The sequence below is a fragment of the Lepisosteus platostomus genome, chromosome 9 (genome assembly GCF_059453375.1).
Source record: "Lepisosteus platostomus isolate fLepPlt1 chromosome 9, fLepPlt1.hap1, whole genome shotgun sequence".
NCBI classification, from domain to species: Eukaryota; Metazoa; Chordata; class Actinopteri; order Semionotiformes; family Lepisosteidae; genus Lepisosteus; species Lepisosteus platostomus.
In genome coordinates, this window is record NC_142619.1 from 27,531,084 (window position 1) to 27,551,393 (window position 20,310).

The 20,310-nt window shown below is 34.9% G+C and overlaps 1 protein-coding gene across 2 annotated transcripts in view; it reads right to left on the reverse strand.

Moving 5' to 3' along the window:
• The window catches only part of tbc1d15 (TBC1 domain family, member 15), a 64,094-nt gene that overhangs the window by 19,456 nt on the left and 24,328 nt on the right, over window positions 1-20,310 (reverse strand). For both annotated transcript variants that reach the window (XM_088644542.1, XM_088644543.1), the window contains exons 6-10: window positions 16,594-16,696; window positions 15,530-15,727; window positions 7,868-7,996; window positions 4,230-4,333; window positions 3,307-3,401 (exon numbers count right to left, since the gene is read on the reverse strand). In XM_088644542.1, the coding sequence (XP_088500668.1) occupies window positions 3,307-3,401; window positions 4,230-4,333; window positions 7,868-7,996; window positions 15,530-15,727; window positions 16,594-16,696 (629 nt within the window). The remainder of the gene's footprint in view (window positions 1-3,306; window positions 3,402-4,229; window positions 4,334-7,867; window positions 7,997-15,529; window positions 15,728-16,593; window positions 16,697-20,310) is intronic.

Here is a 20,310-nt window from a genome sequence, read left to right on the forward strand (position 1 = left end):
ATAAAGTCAAATTTGCTCTGTCTTACTCAGGTGTTAGTAGGTTGGGACCTCTAAGTCTCAGAGAATGCTGGAACTGAAGAACTGAGCAGATTAAATAAAAACTGCTGAGAAACATCTGAATTTCAGGGTATTACAGATCCAACACCTATGTTCAGGTAACTCTGAATACAACAGTATATTGACTGTAACATTTTAAGGGCTGAATTAGGAGTAATTTGCAAAGGAACAATTAAAGGTTTATTCCATACTGAAAAGAAACACAATGTTTCGGATGTGGAACTAATGAAAATATATTTTTTTTAATTTCATTCCATTCTGTTTGGTAATGGACTGTCTTGGTTCAGGAGTCACACGAAAATGGAAATTAAGTTTTTCCCGTCATCTCTTTATCATCAACATATTAAGTATGACTCCTCCAATGAATCAAGTGCATTTTATACTTAATTCTGTTTGGGAGAGCCTGAAACATTGCAAATTAACAAAGCATGTTATTCAATTTCTCTCTCTACAATTCTACAACCCTCTACAACCCCCTGGTATCTCTGACAAAAAATGTTTTTCAGTAACTGTTTCTGACCAGATCACAGATGATTATGTGGGTTCTGAAACATTACCAGGGGACAAGTATAAGAGATTCTCTTCCTGCCCTTGGGAATCACCCTACTGCAATGCCAAGTGATTCCATAGGGTTTCCCAATCCTGGTCCTGGAAGCTGACATGCCTGCTGGTTTACATTCAAGCTGAACTAAATTACTTCACTTGAACCCTTAAGTGAACTAACAAAATGCTCGATTGAAACAATTTGCTTTAGAAAGTTAATTCTACTTCAGTTAGTCTGAGAGCTCAAATTAATCCTATTATGAAGTCAACGAAGGGCTGTGTAAATGAGAGCTTGGCTGAAACCAAAACCTGCAGGTATGTGGGCCTCCAGGATTAGGAACCCCTATTCTATGCAATAGCTTTCCTCTTTAGTTCAGAATATCATCTTCTAATTTTTCTGCCTGCATTTGTTTATTTTGAGAACTATACATACTCATAAGCTGGGTATTTAAGAAAGATTCATGCAGGACTTAAAGCATCAGAGCATTTATTATCCAAAGAGGTAAACTGCCCAAAAATGTGCTGAAGTTCACACTCTGGCATCCTTCATGAAGCACTTCAAAGAAATTTTAGGATGGTCTACCAATACTCTGCTCTCATTTTAAACCTTTATCAGTATGGCTTATGTGTTTGTTTTCCACACATCTTGTTAAGTGCAAAAGGACCACATTATGAAGAAAATGAGCTTTACATTGAATTTATATTATATATTTGTAGGTGTAGCCCATTCAATAGAAATTATTAGCATGTGTTATTTATAAGATGCTCCTATTTAAGATGTTTCTGTCAACAGTGCTTTGAATGCAGTTATGCACTTAAGAATTAAACAAGATGTTACACATCTATTCTGTGCCATTTGCGTCTATTTTTGCAGTTTCAAGTTTTATATACAGTAACAGCCTCCATTTATCAAACCAAGAAATCACATCTTCTGAACAAACAATTTCAGGAAATATTTATTGTGCATTTACATCTCTCAAGTGGTACTTGCAATAAGCATTGTTTTGCCGTATAAACAATGTAGTACAAATTAATACAATAAGGTTTGAGTGCAGAGATGCAAAGTAACAAGAAGAGGTTACAGTTTTTTGGAAACAACAAAAGGAACGATTGGCCTGTGCCACCTTCTTTTGTTGAGCAGGAGAATGAGGAAGAGGGAATGAATATGAAGCTATTTTTTGGGTAGGGAGAACAAAAGAAAATGTGAAATGGGTATTGGGAAGGGAGAAAGGAGGCTAAAGGAAAATAAATCTGGGAAATGAATTTCAGGCAAGTGTTGAAGACATATTTGTGAATGAATTAAGAGCCTGGGAAAACTATGTGCTGAATTTCATAATAATTGGAATTTATATATAACATACAATTTAAAATAAACAAAACAAACAACAGTAACCTTGACATATGAACCTAATTGTAAAAATTCATGAATTGAAATTCTTTGCAATAGAACTGAAAATGAATTTTGTTAAGAAAGTACCACTTGTATTCATATATTTCAGTATTATCACTGTAAATATGGTGTAACACACACATAAGACCACACTTCTGTTTTAAAAGCTCTGCTTGCATACAGGTGCAAACAGATGTGACCAAGAAATACCCAACTGGTATGTGAATTAGAAAATGTTGCATGAATGTATGAAATATGTATAACTGAATACAATAATAATGGTGGAGTATATCACAGTGTAGGATGTGACATTACGTACGCAATACAGGAATTGACCTAAATCAGTTGTGGCAGGGTGGCTTGACTACCTAAAACCACTAGGGGGCGATTTCTAAATATTAGCTTTCTAATTGTTTCTGAAAGAATTCCAACGGATTTTACTATGTGGATATCTCTGGTGGGAATTTTACCCTTACACAGACGGTCCGTGTTTTTTAGGAGTTTAAAAAGGGATGGTGGTAGAGCTTAGGGGAGTTAGGTGGAAAACTGCAGTAGCACTGCAAGAGCACACTGCTTAAATAATAATAATAAACCTTATTTTATATAGCGCCTTTAAAGGTGGCTTCTTAAAGCGCTTTACAGGATGACAATAACAATAAATAAGAAGAATACAACAACAAATAAGGAGAATACACAAGATAAGACACAATTACAATATATAGAGGAGACCATGGATGTTGGTACTAAGAAGAGCAGAGGGGTGAAGAATGGAACCAGTTAAGTAAAGGGTTTTCTGAAGAAGAGGGTTTTGAGTCTGGATTTGGAGGAGTTTAGAGAAGGCGACTCTCTGATATCCTTGGGCAAAGAGTTCCAGAGGTTGGGGGCATAATAAAACATAACTTATAAAAGAAAATAAAAAAGAGCTTTAAAGAAACTAGAGAGCACATGTCACTGCTAGAAAAGAATGAAGAATTGCCCTTTACTGGAATAGGATGTAGAAACAGAGGTTGATCAGAGGCTACTTAAAGGACCTCTTAAAAATATTGGACCCTTAGGTCAAAAGAATGAGATTTAAAGACCAACATGTTACACAGGAGTAGTCCACTTTGGCATTTGCATTCCATGCCAGTTCAATCTATATCTGGTTAATCATTAATTATTGACATGATCTACAACACCTGAGTTAATTAAGCAATTAAGAATCAATTCAGTACTAAAGTGTTAGGATATAGAATACAGTTACCAATGTTGACTACCCCTGACCTAGACCATCAATTACAAACCAAAGTCATTTAATTTTAAAAAAATCCAAATACCTATTAGGCTTCGGTAATCTCTTAATCTTGAATTTCTTTTCTCTTGCTCTTCACTAATTGATTTCCACTGAAGCTTCATTCTGAAGTATTCATCACTGTTCAATAAAAACAAAGTGAAAAGAAAATAATTTAGTTTAAATGAGCACTGTTAACAAAGGGGCTGTAAACAATTTCTTTATTTCTCAAACATACATTATAAAGGAATGCCTATTCCTGTGGTTTCATCATTATTACCTACCCCCCATTAACAATAGCAAATAAAGCATGAGTATGACAGGAAAGTATTTTGTACCATTTTTAGTCAAGTATGTTATTTAGAACACTGTGACCCAGTGAAGCAAAGGATTTACAGTGGAATCATTTCATGATTCAACAACCAATTACTTAAGACTTGGAACACCTTTTTAGCATTCCAGAAGTAGGATGTGTTTAGTTTTTCGTATTGTATTTCCCATTGTTTATATGTCTTACAATATCAAAAGGTAGAAAAGTTATTTGTGTCCTGTAAACAAAAATAAATTAATTTAAATAAATTAATTTGAAACCCCTGCAGGAAAACATTCTTTGGTTATAGAAACTTAAAGGAGAAATGATATAACACTGCGAAAAAAAAAAAATTCTTGTCAAACACTAAACATTTTTCTAGGTAATGCAAGTTTTACTTCATCAGATGCTTGTTCAGTACAGTAAAATTACAGTAAAAAGGCCAAGAGAATTTAGACAAGAGCAAGCAGAAAACAGCTGCTACACTATTATGCTTTGTGTAGTCCTAGGAAGATCATTATCAGCCCAATGCACTGTTATCAGCAATAAAGATGACGTGGGTGGCAGGAGAGATGACATGGGTGGCAGGAGAATATAAAATGCAGGCATCATAGATTTCCACAGCTACTAAAACTGATTATGCTCTAAAACATCCTCACGTTTTTCTTTTTTGCAAGTTTTTCCTTTCATCTCTGGTGCTGTTCCACGGAAAATATCCCAGCAAAAACTTCCAGGCTTCTTTTCTCACTACATGGCAGAGTCCCTAGGAAAGGAAAAGAACAATATTACTGACAGTGAAGACTTTCTAGAAAACTACTCTAGAATCAATGGCTTCAAACTGCTTTAAAAATTGAGTATTTGCCTTTTATGATTTTCTGTGGTGTTCAAAAGGATATTAAAATGTAGGTATTTCTCCAACTTATTTGACCAAGACACTGAAGTGAAACCTTTAGATCTCTTGCAACATGCTTTATACATCAGTGCCTAAGATGACACCTTTACCAAGAGGAGTGAAATGCAATATTTAACAGCTTCCTGACAATCCACAGCAGGAAAAAAATGCTTATAAGGTAGCAGTAGGCATTCTGGGATAATAGTTGTGGTCGAACTACCTCCAAGTGGTTTTATTTCCTCTAAAGAGAAAACTTTTTCCAACAGGAAAAACAAATAGAAGCAAGGTTTAAGTTAGTAGCTAACCCCTACTGACCCAATGTACACCTTGTACAAAACTTAAAATAAGCAAAACAAGCTAAAATACACTCTTCTTGATTATTTCCTGTAAAAAAAAATCAGTAAAATATGCCTTATGTGAAAATCCTTTCATGTGTGTGCAAAAACAAAAATCATTCAGTATCCTCGAAGCAGTAGATGCCTGACAGCCAATTATTCCATCAGACGGTCAAAAGATGATCGCATTTCTCAAGATGTCTGACAAAGAGAATACAGTGGATATTTGACTGCAGGCATCTGAGTAGTTTTGCAGCTAATGTATGTAAACTTATGCCAAAAGAATGCCTTGCACAGCTTGACATTTACTTTGTAATTTACTAGGCTGCCTCTTGCTTAATCTTTCTATTGTGTTACCACTGAAGTGTGGAGGATTCCACAATTCGAGAAAAATATGTAATTCATCAGTGATCACTGCATTCTAAAAGAGTTCTTCACCTTCCAGCAGGGACTATGGGCACACCTAATCAGCAGAAGGAATCTGAAAAGAGTGACTTTATATGGTGATACTATATCTACAGTATGTCTTACGACCATTAGCACGAAAATGTATTTAGCAATTAACCTTGTGTTCATTTGTACCATTTAAAGAATAAAGAACGTATACATCTATGAACAGAAATAAACAGGTTTAGAAGGCAAAGAGCTTAAGCCTAGACTTACAGAAATATACTGTAAATGATCAAACCAACCACTGACCAGTAACTAACTTGGATTTTCCAATTTCATATATCAATGGGTTATGTAAGCAGGTATGTAACCTGTATCAAGTCATTCTTTAGAGTGAATGCCATCATCTTTAGAACAATCATCTTTAGAAATTGAAAAATATATAGTTAGTCATGTAGAATACTGATTATAGAATTTGCCACAAAGTATATCAGCAGAACAGATGTTGTATTGGAGAGTGAATCTCCATATAATAAAACTTCAGATTTGGCCTTAAACTGAAAATTGAGTTCACTTGCAAGGGGTCCTATAAATGTGGTAAGATGAGTCTTAGCAGAAAATTTAATCAGCAGGAAAATTAGAATATTTAAAAAGGTTTCAATTAGGCATCCTCTGTGGCACATCTAGCCCAAGATCATCTATGATCCAGGTTTGAATCTGCTTTGTGTCACAAGTATTTCGTGCCCAATGGGTATGGAAAGTTTAGTCGGGCAATGCTGTCTGCACAACACAGAAGCCTCTGTGGCCTTCCTGGCACTTGCAGGTGCTGTCAGTGGGGGGCGTGCCTCTCCTGCACAGCACTGGGTTGCCCATGATGTGTTAAAAGATAAATTGTGTGGGTGAGCCAGAGGATTTCCTTATTCCCCCCCACCCCCAACCACTCTGGTTGAAAGGATCTGAGCTATGAGCCGAGTTTTAGAAAACACAACTGGCTTTTTCTAAATACCTAGCAGTTCAAATTTTTTAAATTGAAAAATATCCCATCTTACAACAAATCATGGATTAGAGGTTTTGGAAATTTCACATTTGAATCACAGTGCATGTAGAAAACATCAAGCACATGCATAATGTTGTCTCTTGCGTCATTGCATACATTGGGAAGATATTTTGGAAACACTATGATGTATTATGTAAACATTTCAGATTTTTAGTACTTTAGGGCACTATATAAAAATACTTTTAAGGTCACATGCAACAAAAAATACATTACCAGTATAGTATTACAATTAGCAATATACTTTGATACCAGTATAGCATTTTTCCCTACTATATAATTCAAGATATGTTCATATTGCTGAAATCCCTTACAAACTTAAAAATAAATTTACAAGGTCCTTTTACAGAATTTTCAAAAGGATTTCAATAAGGGATTCCCAGAATTACTTAACTTGCTCAAAGTGCTTTTCAACAAGATTTATTTTCTGGACTTGTGTAACAATTTAAGGCAAACATACTGTATGTTGGGAAAACTTTGTGACTGTCTACAATGTCACTTCAGCAATTACGTAATCACCTTGGCACAGCCTTCAACATCCTAAATCTATCCCTTCAGATGGTCCCATGTTATCACAGAATTTTAAAACTTGGAAATAAAAACCATGGAATAAAATCATGGTTTTATTGCATGTATGGTTTAAACTCTGGGTTTTCAGAATTTACTCAGCTCCCACTTAACTGGTTTTATTTATATGAGAGAGGGTAGTGAAATACAAGTCCCAGAGTTTTGTTTGGGTTTTGCTTCTTGACCAACTTCGAAAGGTGCCAGGACTATTCAGAAATCCCAGATCAGCAGCTAATACCTTTATAAAAACCAAGAACTTGATGAAAGAAATCATGACCAGCCTAACAACCCCAGCAAGAGAGCTGAAACTATTAGATGATCACAGATGATATATGAAGGCTATACAGATGGTCCTCTAGCTTATTTCTTATTATTTCCACAGCCTTAAGTACAACAGTATATAAAAAGAAGAACAGGCCTTTCGGCACATCATTCTCATGTGGTATTTAGTAGCTGAACAAATTTAATATTTTCAAGTAGGTAGCTGCATTAGGACGCATAGGCTGGCTGCAAAGGAAAAGGTAAAGATTCATTACATGCTGAAAAGAAAAGAGACGACATTTAGTTGTTAGTTTAGTTCAGAGACAACACTTCTTCAGGTGTGTCTTTCAGGTGAGAATTTAATATTTTGTCTAGCTGTTTCGTGAAGATGTCCAGATTTTGGGCTTCAACCACCCAGCTGGGAACCCAGTTCCAGAAACTAACTAGTTAAACCCATTATAATCACTTATTCCTTACATAATGATTCTGATTTCATTATATTATACCATAATACAATTGATACCTTAATTTGTCTGGCTCATATGCTTGTGTACTGCAATAATGTTCCTTCCAACTCACAAATATAGACAAATACCTAAAATATTTTCTTTGTAAACTAAAAAAAATGACTAATGTATAGAATGGCCACATTACCACATAATATATAGTTTATATATATATATTTACGACAAAGTCAAACAATGGCATATGGATGGTCACATCACATTATTCTCGTAAACCAAGTAGTAAATATTTAATTGTGCCACAGCAGTCACAATTAATATAAAATGTAATTACCCCTTTGAATATAATTAGTTTTAAATGAAGAACATTTTGTATTCTTCCTTCAGAGTCCACATTCCCAGTCCATTCTTCAATTGAAACAGGTTCTCTTCTTTCAACTTCTGGCCTTGAGCCTAAATCAATCTGAAAAATGCAAATAAGTCATTAACATTGCATGTCCGTTTGTCAATAAGTGTAAAACTGCTTATGCAAAAACACTCACTCAGTCTATAAAGGTTAAATCATCAGTAAAGATATTTAAATCTTTCCAGAGGATCTAAAAGGAGTGTGAATTTCACACTGCTTTTACAAATTTAGATTTGTGATTTGCATTTCTTTTTTCCTCCATTAATAATGATCAATCAATAGGCAAGGTTCAAAGCAAGCCTTTACTTTGCTAATTTGACTTTTTTTTTTATAAGGTCTTGCCAGGATCCAATAAATGGTCAAAGGCATGTGCTCTTTGGAATTTCATGTTACAAATGCTAATAATGATAACTCTGTACAAGTATGTATTGAAAGCTTACAGACCACTTTCATATTGTCATAGCCTATGTGTAGCCTTTAATTTACAGATCTACAACTAAGAACTCAATACATTTTTTAACAACTGTGTATTACTTAATATACCTTAATACGTATATTATTTCTAAATAAAGTCTATTTGTAGAGAGGTGTTTAGAGTACCGACACACATTGAATACGGACCCAAAGAACAGGGCTCATCAAGAACACAAATTAAAGAAAATTATTCAAAGCATTCAAACACTGCAAGTAAGGCTAGTATTTGGATGTGTGCTTAAAAACAGCAAGGGTCTTGGCTTGAAGAACTTAGCTGTTACCATGGGGATTGAACCTGATACAGAAAGTAAGCATAGGGGGACATCAATTATTCACTGAGCATAAAGCCAGTTATGGTACCCAACACATATAAAGCTATATCACTTATAACTATTATGTTAATAAACCTTTAGTTTTCCTTTTGAGATTCCATGTAAAGATGTACTTAATTAAATAACAGAGGCTATCAAAATGTTTGATCTATAATTCTGGTTATAAATTAAGATTCATACCGAGGGCTTTATTCCTGTAATTAAAACAACAGACATTCATTATGTTAAAAACTCAGCCTATTCTGTAGTATAAAACTGCCATTCATTCTCCATCAGTTCAGTTTTTATAAATGTAAATAAATACTTTCATTTCATTTACAAGGATAGCATTAATTAGACATCTGGTCTTGGGGGGGAGCAAAATTTTAAATATATCTCTGTGAAAAATGAAAAATAATTTAAATAAATCATTAATTCATGTAAATGTTCACAAAATATTTTTTGGTGCCAACATTAAAGACAATAACAATAAATGATGGAAAGTGTACTGAATATGTATAGTGTGAGATCATATTTCTCAGATTCAGACTCGGATTAATTAGCATTTAAAATGCAAGAGAACAGTGATATTGTATATTCTTTTTAGTACAATAGTGTAATGAAAATAGCACCCTAGATTTTTTTTTTAACTGAACCTGACATATACACTGTATGCCATGTTGATATAATTATACATTTCTTTAAAATAAACAGGTCGTGAATATAGTAGGTACTCCAAAGTGCTTATCTGAAACTAAGAAAAGGACAAATTAATTACAAAATCTGCATTTGCCTAGGATTACCGGATGAGTATGCTGGTCTTAACCACACTGATATATGATGTTTCACTACATTTTTATTTTCAATTTCTCTCTAAAAAAAATTAGTTTAGTCCCTATATAACTCATCATTGTGCTTAAATTTAAGTAAATTAAACATTCAACGATATTTTGTTGTAAAAGGATGAGTCTGTAGGTTCCTAGAACAAGGTATTTCAAATGGTTCCAGTCATAAGGTCTCTTCTTCACTACATTCAGTACATTCACTTGCACTTTGTTTCGTTACAATACATTTGATTCTCATTCAAATTGTTCATGCCAAAACAGACTTCAGATGTTAAAACAGCATGTATTCATGGACTGTCTACACTGCACTGTGGGTGATTAAACTGCTCAAAATCGCAGTCATGAACAGCGGTTATGGCAGGACAGAAAACCTTTGATCAACGCTCCCTTTCTTTTGCTTAGCTTTGCGGGTCAAGCAGTCATCGCAGTTCCCTCTGAATCCCAGAGAATAGTTGTCATAAGCAGCTATGAGCATGCCCACCGATAGTCGAGGGCTTTTTTCTGTGTGGTGAATAACCCAGGTGGTTTTCTGATTTGGTCTCAGTGTTTCCACAGTGATTCCATGAGCACCAGTATCATAATGGCATGAGAGTTACTTGGATTCTCAGTGAAGAGGTGTAGGAATTCACAGCTTAAATCATTTCTGTTGGTTCTGATCTCGTGCACAGTGTTTTGGAGACAAAGATGTTGACTGGATTTTGTGCAACCACCATTCAGTGACGGATTTTAAGTACATTGTCCTTAATCAGGAACACAATGACTGCTTAATACTCTATAAGAAGGTATAAACCTCACTCTAATTATCACCATCCAGTCAAATAAGAAATGAGACACAGGAAATTATTTTTCAGTGTAAATGTGCAAATTATTAAATTTTCATTTGAGCAGAAAATCCAAGTGCGGTGATGAATTTAAGCACTCCAGGTAATGAACTGAATGACTCATCTTCATATTTTCCAAAACAACTGGCAATATCCTATTACATGGAGCTATGACGCTAGGGAGCAATTTTGTAAATATAGAATGGATGTTTTTTTAAAGAACAAGTGTTTCATTGATCAAAACATCACTCAAAGACATTGCAAGGAAAAAAAAACAGTCTGCACCACAGAAGGAAAAAAATGTACGAGTGTGATGACTGCAGCTCTGCTCTGCCCCTGCTGGAATTTGATCGCAAGGGGAGATCAGATTGCACACAGTCCCACTCCCAAGACACTGATGGGCTCCACTAAGCCAAAAGACTGGGTTTCCTGCAGCAGGTGAATTCTACAATGTTGAGGTTTCAAGGGGGCGATGTCACTTCTGCTCAGTGACTCTTATGCTAGAATAAAGTACAATTGAATTGTTGAGATTATAATGATACATTTTAATACTATGTCTTGAGATAAAATATTAAATATACACAGCATTATTGTTAATGGATAAACACCTATCAGAGACCATTTTAATGACCGATAAACTAGAAGACCCTGAAGCTTCCAATCAACTTAACAAGGAAAGACCAGTTAAAAACACATAATGTCACTTACTACTCAATTAAACCTATCTAAAATAAAGTATTTTAAACAAAAAATAATCAAATTACCTTCAACTAAAAAAAAAACTCAATCAAATGAGAGTCTTAGCCAAATATTGACCTATAGAAGTCTTTCGTTCATTCAACCGGCAATAAAAAAGTTATTTTATTAGCCAATATAATTTGTAAATATCTCTACTCCAGCAAATTAAGACTGGATCAACAGCAGTCAAGTGAAAACAAAAAATATCTTACTGATCTTGAAGGTATAAATAAATCATGTACAGTTTATCTGTGCATTTTAAGAGTAAGTCAGCAAGACAACTTACTGTACTCCCTCCCATCTTTTCAATATTGTATGCTTGAATTCATGCTGAAACCACAGCTAAACATGTCAGACATGGTAAGAACTATTTTTACTATATTTGAGTTTGAAAATTAAAGCAAAATAGTAAAAATAAATAAGTTGCATTGGAGAACTGTTATTTTTTAATTGTACCCATATTGTGTGTAGTTTCTTATTCACAATTTGCAAAAATAAAAAGAAATGCATATCCAGATACGTGTAATAAAGCATTTAGGTCCTCAATCACTAATTTCTACTATAAAATGCCTGGTAGAGCAAAGCCACACTTAATGCAAAAGTAAAGTTTCTCCCATATTCACTAATGTAATTATATGTATAATTAGAGCATGGTTAAGTTGTAATTCCTATTCTTATGTTCTAATAAGAATACCATGTGACAAAACAGTAAGGACTTTGCACACAGAGGTACTGGATGGTATCGCACATGTATGCATCCAGTAGCACTGAAAACAGCCTTCACAACCAGCCTCCACTAAGGAAGGATGGTATTGCAGCCCACATCATTCCACTCCAACACAACAAAGTTTGGAAAAAGTGGAGGGGTCTGAATACTTTCTGAAGGCACTGTATACATGAGTGTATATGTATCACTGCTTTTCTAAATAACACCCCAATAAGAAAAGACATTAGTGGTCTCATGACCCTAACTATGAACCTTTTTAAAAGTAATTTTCAACAAGTTTCCAACTTGTATTTTTCTTTAAAAAGTAATTTATTTTTTTATTTACAGTTTCAAGATGATTCACTTCCTGTTTTTTGCTTTATCTCAGCTTTTTACTGTTATTTGTATGGTTTCTTTGCCCACATAATGCACAATGGGGTAGTTGTTTCTTCTGTATTCATTTGCAAGCTAGTCATGTACTGTTTGATCCCAGATGCATTTAAAACAGTTTCTACTGTGAAAAATACATAATAAATATTACAGAGATGTTATTATTGATTTCAAACAATATTGAAACTTGTGATGGAAATATATCTTGACACTCAGCTCTCTGACACTACTGACAGGTTTTGCCTTTGGTCTGATTTTAAAGATGGAAAACTCAGATGAGAATTGTCTGCAACGGAAAAACTCAAGGCTTGAGGCTTTCAAATAAATGGTTCTCGTTAAGCATAAAAGTGGGCAAAACAGAAGTGCTTTTTAAAACAATCTCACCTAAAATATCAAGTACAGCCACATGCTCTGAGAAAATTCAAAATTATCTTTTAAATATGGTTGAAATGAATGGCCACATCTTCTGCCTATCAAACTCTAAAACTTCTTATACATGTTAAAACTCTAAAATTCACCTACATTCATTAATCAGTCCAACAAAGTTGTTAAATATTACGAGTTCAATAAAACGTCACAAGACAGCATTTCAACACTAAAGGAAATTACCACTATACCACTTGTAATCATCAACATTATAACAGTACTGTAGTAATACAAAATTACACTATTACAATATTATTACAGTATAGCGTAGATTAATAATTACACTGTACTCTTGCAGAGTAATTGCATGGCACATGTTTGCAGCACCTTCTATATGACTAGAACACTTTTCAGGTATGATTAAAGGGTAACACTGCAAACACACAGCAAAAGTATTGCAGACAAGGCACATATAAGACAAGTCATGAGAGGCGATGCATAAGAAGACTGAACCACAAGCTGTTTTTTAAATAAGGTTGGACTCATGCAGCTCCGACATTCAAAAGTCAGGGAGTGCCTCTGCATCTACAAAACATTTTTATGTAATTTATTTATTGGTACTATTTTATATGCACTAGTTCAATTTTTGGTACTATTGTATAATAATATAACAAACCTAACTACATATTTTAGTATAGTCATTTCAAAACTAACAATTTTGGAAATAATACTTTGGTTGAGTAGGTAAAGTCAAGTTCAAATAGTGACTGACGCTACTATCTCATTTCTGCCCTTCATCCCACTCAATGCCACTTTCCCTGCGGATCCTACTTCCAATTTCTATCGGAATTTCTTCTTCTTAATGAGTAATTTGCTAGTTTTCCTGCATAAATCCTTAAGATTCATCGCCATGGCCACTGTTAAAATTGAAAAATAGTTGATCATTCTATTTTGAATTTTACACCTTATCTATTTTATAATGTTCAACATTTCACTCTTAAGCTATTGCAGTATTGTGATATGATCTTGCACAAAGAAAAAACACATTTGTCTCTTTATTGGATTTTAAGGTAGGAATGGGGATTGTGATTTAATAAAAAATAAATGCAACGAACTGCATCAGTGCGTATATACAAAAGTCACCTCTGGCAGGTTGAAACATTCAGCACATTTGTTAGCGGGAAGTTAATATTGTTTCATTTTACAAAAATCGCAAATTCAAAAACAAACGTCTCCATTATTTTGAAGGCCCTAAATTGGCAGCTTAAAAATTCAAGGACTTGCAACATTTTCAAGGACAAATCTTGGATATTGGAGTTAAGGAAAACATAAAACCTTATTGTAAGAACCCTAATTGTCTTATTAAACCTGATCTGATTTTAATGACAAATGTAGCCTAGTGGATAAACAATGTAGGACTGATGCTAAGAGAAACATTAAACTAAAAAAAAAAGCTTTAACAAATTGAAAGTATTTCTTACACATGTTAATGTACAATAGCGTGATGTGAAACTGACGATCCTAAACAGGACTCTGAGGGCGGGAGGAGCATCTTACTCTATACAGACACACTTCCTCCTCCTGCAGCACAAAGCAGAGAAAGTAATTGTTAACAGAACCTTTGAATATTGAATAAACATCAGTATATCTAATATTTTTGTTCAACATCATTATTTCCCTCAGATTAATTTCTAATTCTTGCTTTTTCAATAATTAGCTACACCGCTACATTTGAAAATGCTTAGTAAAACATCACTGTAATTGGAGTTAGATTCACTTTTAATTACTTGATACTATTACCGCACCTAATCAATTATGCTGTGGATGCTTAATTAATTGTAAGCACAGCTTACTTGAATCGAACTTGTAAATTCCTTCTTCAATCCCGTGTGTAATATAACGTGTAACTATATAATAATGTAACAGACATACATTTTGGAATGGTTTGCATATAAAGTTGGTCCTCAGCTCCAAGAATTTGTTCTCTATTTGTTTTATCCGTTACATACTTTGCAGACAAAACATTGCAGAAGACCAGAATGTCTTCCTGGACTGAAATACTCTTTACCTCACCCCTTTTCCCTGCTCTCTTTACAGCTCTTTTGTTCCTTCTTTAATGTAGAATAAATATACATTATGGAACAACAACACAGAGAAAAAGAAATTAAAAAACAATAAAACAAATGCCAGAGTGCTTAGCTCTTTTATGTGCTATCCTCCTAGGTCAGTGACACAATACCACCTCCAATTTTCCACACACTACCATGGATTTCTGAACACTACATTGAGTAACCTTTCGCTTGCCACGCACTGAGAATCATGCGTTGTAAAGCACACTTTGGTAAAGGGCATTTGGTATGGTTATTTTCATGTATTTGTGAACGTTGACATGCAAGTGACCATAACACATACAATCTTTCTTACATGGAAATGGCCTGAACATGAAATCATGCAGGAGCTCTTCAACATACTGAGACTAGTAGCGATGTCATTAATGAACAATAAAGACATACTCGGCACGCAGTAAGGACACTTTCCACACAAAAATCACACTATCACTATTCAGTGAATGAGGCCTTATATGTATTGTTTCAAGATTACCATAAGATCATAAAAATAACTTTAGTTTCATAATTCCGGTGGAAAGCCAGGAGTTTAAAGGTTAGTAGAACATAAGTTGAACCCCTTGAACACATAACGTTTTGTATTCAACTCCTACCAAAAAAAAACTCGACTGTATTAAATTCCATGAGTGTTATACTGAATGAGCACTTTGGTGAAGTCCAAAATGAAAATTTGAAACAAAAATAATAACACCCTGGCACCCAATATTAATATGAACTTATCCAAGTGGGCTGACATGACAGGAAAGCTCAGGATCTTCAGCCCATTAAACATATGAATGTTGCGAGCATTTTATAAAAATAAAAATCACTTACTTTTGTGATGACTTCAAAGCCTGGTTCCTCCTGGTGATTAATTTCTAGCCCTGGAATGGCTTCACTGAGAAGGTCAGCCACTTCTGAAGCTGGGCGCTGCAGATGTTCTGCATCTTGTCCCCGAAAAGCATCAAATAAGTAGTTGGTGACTTTAGAAAAGCCTCCCAATGTTGTTGTATATGGATCTTTTTTAAATTTCTGTGGAAAAAAAAATTAATATGCTTCTTTTTTAATATTACAAAATACTCAAACATCTTCTCTTTTGGCATCATAGCTTTAAACAGGTGTTATTGAGTAATTTAACTATATAAAATCACTGTTCACTTGCTGTGCTCTGTGAATAGATGTGATCTTCCGCATATTACGACAGAACAACTATCAAATCTGTCCCTTTGTGCAATACAGGCCTGTGCCTTCACATGGATATCCTGAGCGTGTCCTGTCTAACTAGCAGTGTGCACTGTTTGCATTTCTGGTATATCTGAAGCAGTTTTCTGGTCTATCTGAAGCTTATGCATGCCCAGCACTTGCTTACAGTACTTAAAGAAAGAGTTACTCTAAAACAGTTTAGTTTTTCATTAAGTTTTGCCTGAGAGGCTACTAGTTACAAAGTCACCACCAAAGCTTCACACAAGAAGTTTAGTGCCTCCTTCAAAAAATTAAAATTAAAAATTCATTAAATTGGGGCGGAGCGGTGGCTCTGTGGCTAAGGATCTGCGCCTGTGGCTGGAAGGTTGCCGGTTCACATCCCGCAGCCGGCAGAGGAATCCCACTCCGTTGGGTTCCTGAGCAAGGCCCTTAACCCCAACTGCTCCGGGGGCGCCATACAATGGCAGACCCTGCGCTCTGAACCCAGGCTCTCTCACTATCTGTGTATCTGTGTGTCTAATGGAGAGCAAGCTGGGGTATGCGAAAAGACAATTCCTAATGCAAGAAATTGTAAAGGGTTAATAAAGTGATATTATTATTATTATTATTATTATTATTATTATTATTATTAAAAACAACACTGCTGTGTTATGCAAGCCACGAGGCAACTGAAAGCATTGAAAAACAGCACCTACCTGAACAAGGCCAAATGTGGTATCATCAAATAAGTTCTCAAAGGACTGAGAAAGAGCTTTGCTGTGGTTGTTGACAATAAGTACTGTTTGGTCAAACGGAGACCTAGAGAATAAAAGGAAAGTAAAAATAATAATTAAACATCCTTGGTTGATTTTTTTTAAAGCACAAAGAAAAATAGAGCTTTGTAGAGGTTTACAGCAGGCACTTGGATTTACAGAGGTTGATAGTACACATAGAGAAACTTGTGAATGAAGTAACAGGCTATCCTAATGTTACAGTGCTAAACTGAAAATGTAGTACCCTAAAAGTGAGTATTCAGGCCAATATCGCACTTAGGAAAATATGTAACTATATAGTAACATACAGGGATAACTTGAAAAAGCGCAGCAAAGATAAAAATCATAGTTATGATAATAACCTTTATAGGTATAAGGACAGAAAACTCAAAACTTACTTTTGCTTTACAATCAGTCTATATTTGTTATCATAAAATCAATTGGAATGAACAACAGCCGTTTTAAGTGCCAGCATATTTTCAATCATATTAGAACAAAAACATACTTTGTGCTCAACACAGCGATTTCAAATGAACATGACTACTGGGACAAATTGAACAAGTATTTTTACTTGAACACGGAAAAAAAAGAAAACTCAACACTCACTTTGAGTCAATTTCAGAGTGGAAAGTTAGCTGCATGTCCCTTTGAGGAAGCAACTGCATGAAGTCTGGAAACCACTGACCTCATCAAACTCTTAGCGTAATCAACTCAGATGTATGTCAAGTCTTACCTATAGTCATTTCCAGTGGCCTATTCTTTAGGTGTTCTGACATTTTTTTCAGCGTGTAAAATGCACGCTCTATTGGATTTAAATCTGGAGAATGACTTGACCTGTCTAAACTTTTCTACTGTTTTCTCCTGAAATACTCCTTGGTTTCACTGGGCCATACATTTTAGATCACTGTAATGCTAATACATCCACCTCAGAAGTCTTTTTAATTCTGTTGTCTCAAGTCTTCTGTGAACCGTGGATTTTGATACCGTTTCCTCATGCACTCGGGCGGCTGATTTCACTACTGTCAGTTTCAGGGTTCTCAACAGCTCTGATCATTTGTGTGTCATCAGATGTAGACATTCTTGTCTCACTGGAGATTATACCTGTGGTTTCTTTTTTCTTTAGCATATTACTTTCTTCTTTAGTATATTGGTGCTATAGTTCTATGGTTGAGTTTTTCTTTTCCTTCACTTACAACATTACTTTTAACACAGATCTTCGGTTTTCATTTTCGTGGCTTTGGACTACATATTCCAAACACTGAAATCCAAGTGAAACAGGTAGATAAATTGTTCATACAACTGTCTGCCAATTGTCCCAATACATTTTACTATCAATGTTAACTTGTCAAATATGGGAGAACTGAATAAACTTTATTACAAATTATAAGAGATGTACTTATCAGTCAAGTTTTTTACATTCAAAAACATAAAAATTCATAAGGAAAATCCCTGTTTAGATTTCACTGTTTGAAATCCTTTCCAGCAAATTATATATAATACTAATATTGCACTGCAGTAATGGTGGTGGTGCAGTGTATTCCAAGTATTGTATAAGGTGACATCTTATTACATGTGATGATACCGGTCATAACAAAACACATTTGTGGATATTCTTATAAACAGATGGCTTTGCCCATTAAAACACTGTGACAGCTCTTCTACCTCATTCATAAAACCACTGTCAAGATAAATAATGTGATGGTCATGTCACACTAGTGCATGAAAATATAAACAGCAAGTGTCAAGTAACCAATAAAAGTCAATATGCAAATGAAAGTCTGACAATCTGATGGTGGACTGCACTGTGATGATCGTGGAATTCAAATGAATAACTGGAATTCAAATTAATACTACAGAAAGGCAAGGAAAGCTGAAATCCTCCACTCATTAACTTCTTATCCTAAGAATGGAGCATGTAGAAAAGACAGATACATTATATGAAGCTTAACATAAAAAAGAGAAAACAGTACTGAGCTGATCAGTGCCGAGATGGTCGCAACTGGCCATCTTCACATGATGTGAAAAAAAGTGAGTGAAATGTGTATATGTTTAAAAGTTTCAGAATTAACTTTGTTCACCACAGGTTATCTCCACAATTTTTTTACAGCACACAGGAGTAAAAACATAAAGTTGTCTTATTTTTTACATTAAAAAAAACTTTGCAAAAAAATGATAATAAGCCACACACAGACATGCATCTGTTCTGCCTCAAGAAGCCTTTCAACAGCATTTCAGAGGAACATCTGGAGGCCAACAAGGGGAACTGAGTGCAGTTCACCCATAAAATTAAAGTACAACACATGCAGCTAAAATAGGAACTTCAAACTAGACAACCAAAAGCCACAAAAAGCAAGCAATGAGCTTCTGAAAAGCGTAACACTTAAGACTCAGCATGCAAGGTAATCACAAAGATTTCTGTGATGATTCAGCAAGGAAACAGCAGTTTTGGAAACCCAGGAACTACACAATTATACAAAGTTTAGCTTATTGTGTTTCCATCTGGTCCAACGTGTCATGATCAATAATGGAAGGGCTGTATCACGTCACAATTCGTGCAAATTCTCACTTGCCCAGGGCAAGACCAAGGGTTTGTGACAACATGGAGACTTGCAGTACTTTCACAAAGTTGACAATTTTGTGCTTCATTCGAAATTTATACAATTTATTATACCATCAATGAATTTATTTTATCGAGAATTAATAACTGGTGTGAAAAATTGGAAGTGCAGTTACCCTTTAAAGATATAAGATGACAAAATTGAGCTGAAAGATTGTAGTCCTGACAACATTAATCAACCTAGTAAAGCTAATTTGTACCTACACTAATAAATAAAAATACCTCACAAATTTCACTACAATAATTAAATGATAAAGCAACATATACGTTAATGTGGAAGTTCCCCGTAACTTAGTCATGTGATGTTGGAAGGACCTACACACTTGAACCCTCTGTTATAGAATTTCTATTTCCATTTGTTGTAACCTGAATAAAATGATCAACAGTGGGGAACTGTGAAACTAGGGCTAAGGCTGGACCAGTCCTGATATAAAAACTTTTCACAATAACTTTGGTAACCTGGTTTGTCCCATCGCAATCTTTTGTAAGGACGCCTTTATAAGGATAACATAACCCACTTCTCCCTTTTCACCTATTGAAGAGACAACCCACAATTCTATGGAAAATTCTAACCTTTTACCTAGTCTAATTCTTATGAATCCCCAAAAAATGTCTGAATCCCTGAGTAGCAGATTAGACCTCTTAGACATGTTCTGAACCTTTTTATTGAGAGAGTAATGGCTGACTACAGCTGCAGTATATCTTCCTTTCGCAGTCTGGTAAAAATGCCTGAACTTTTTCTCTTCCTGACACGTCTCCAAGCCACACAGTCTTGCGCAGCAGAAACGTCACAGACAGCTGAGAGACACAGCTGCTCTATTACAATTAAATTAACATTGATAAACAAAATTATCATAACAGACATCAATCACATAAAAATGCATAATTATGCAAAACAAGTGATGTTCTGTTGAGCAATAGTTTAAGCTCAGACCTGTCACTGGAAAGCAAATTACTTCTATGAATCATTTTGTCCACTGAAGAAGTTCCTAGCTCTAGATACTGTAGGTGTCCAGCATCATCCCATTTGCAAACCAAGCATT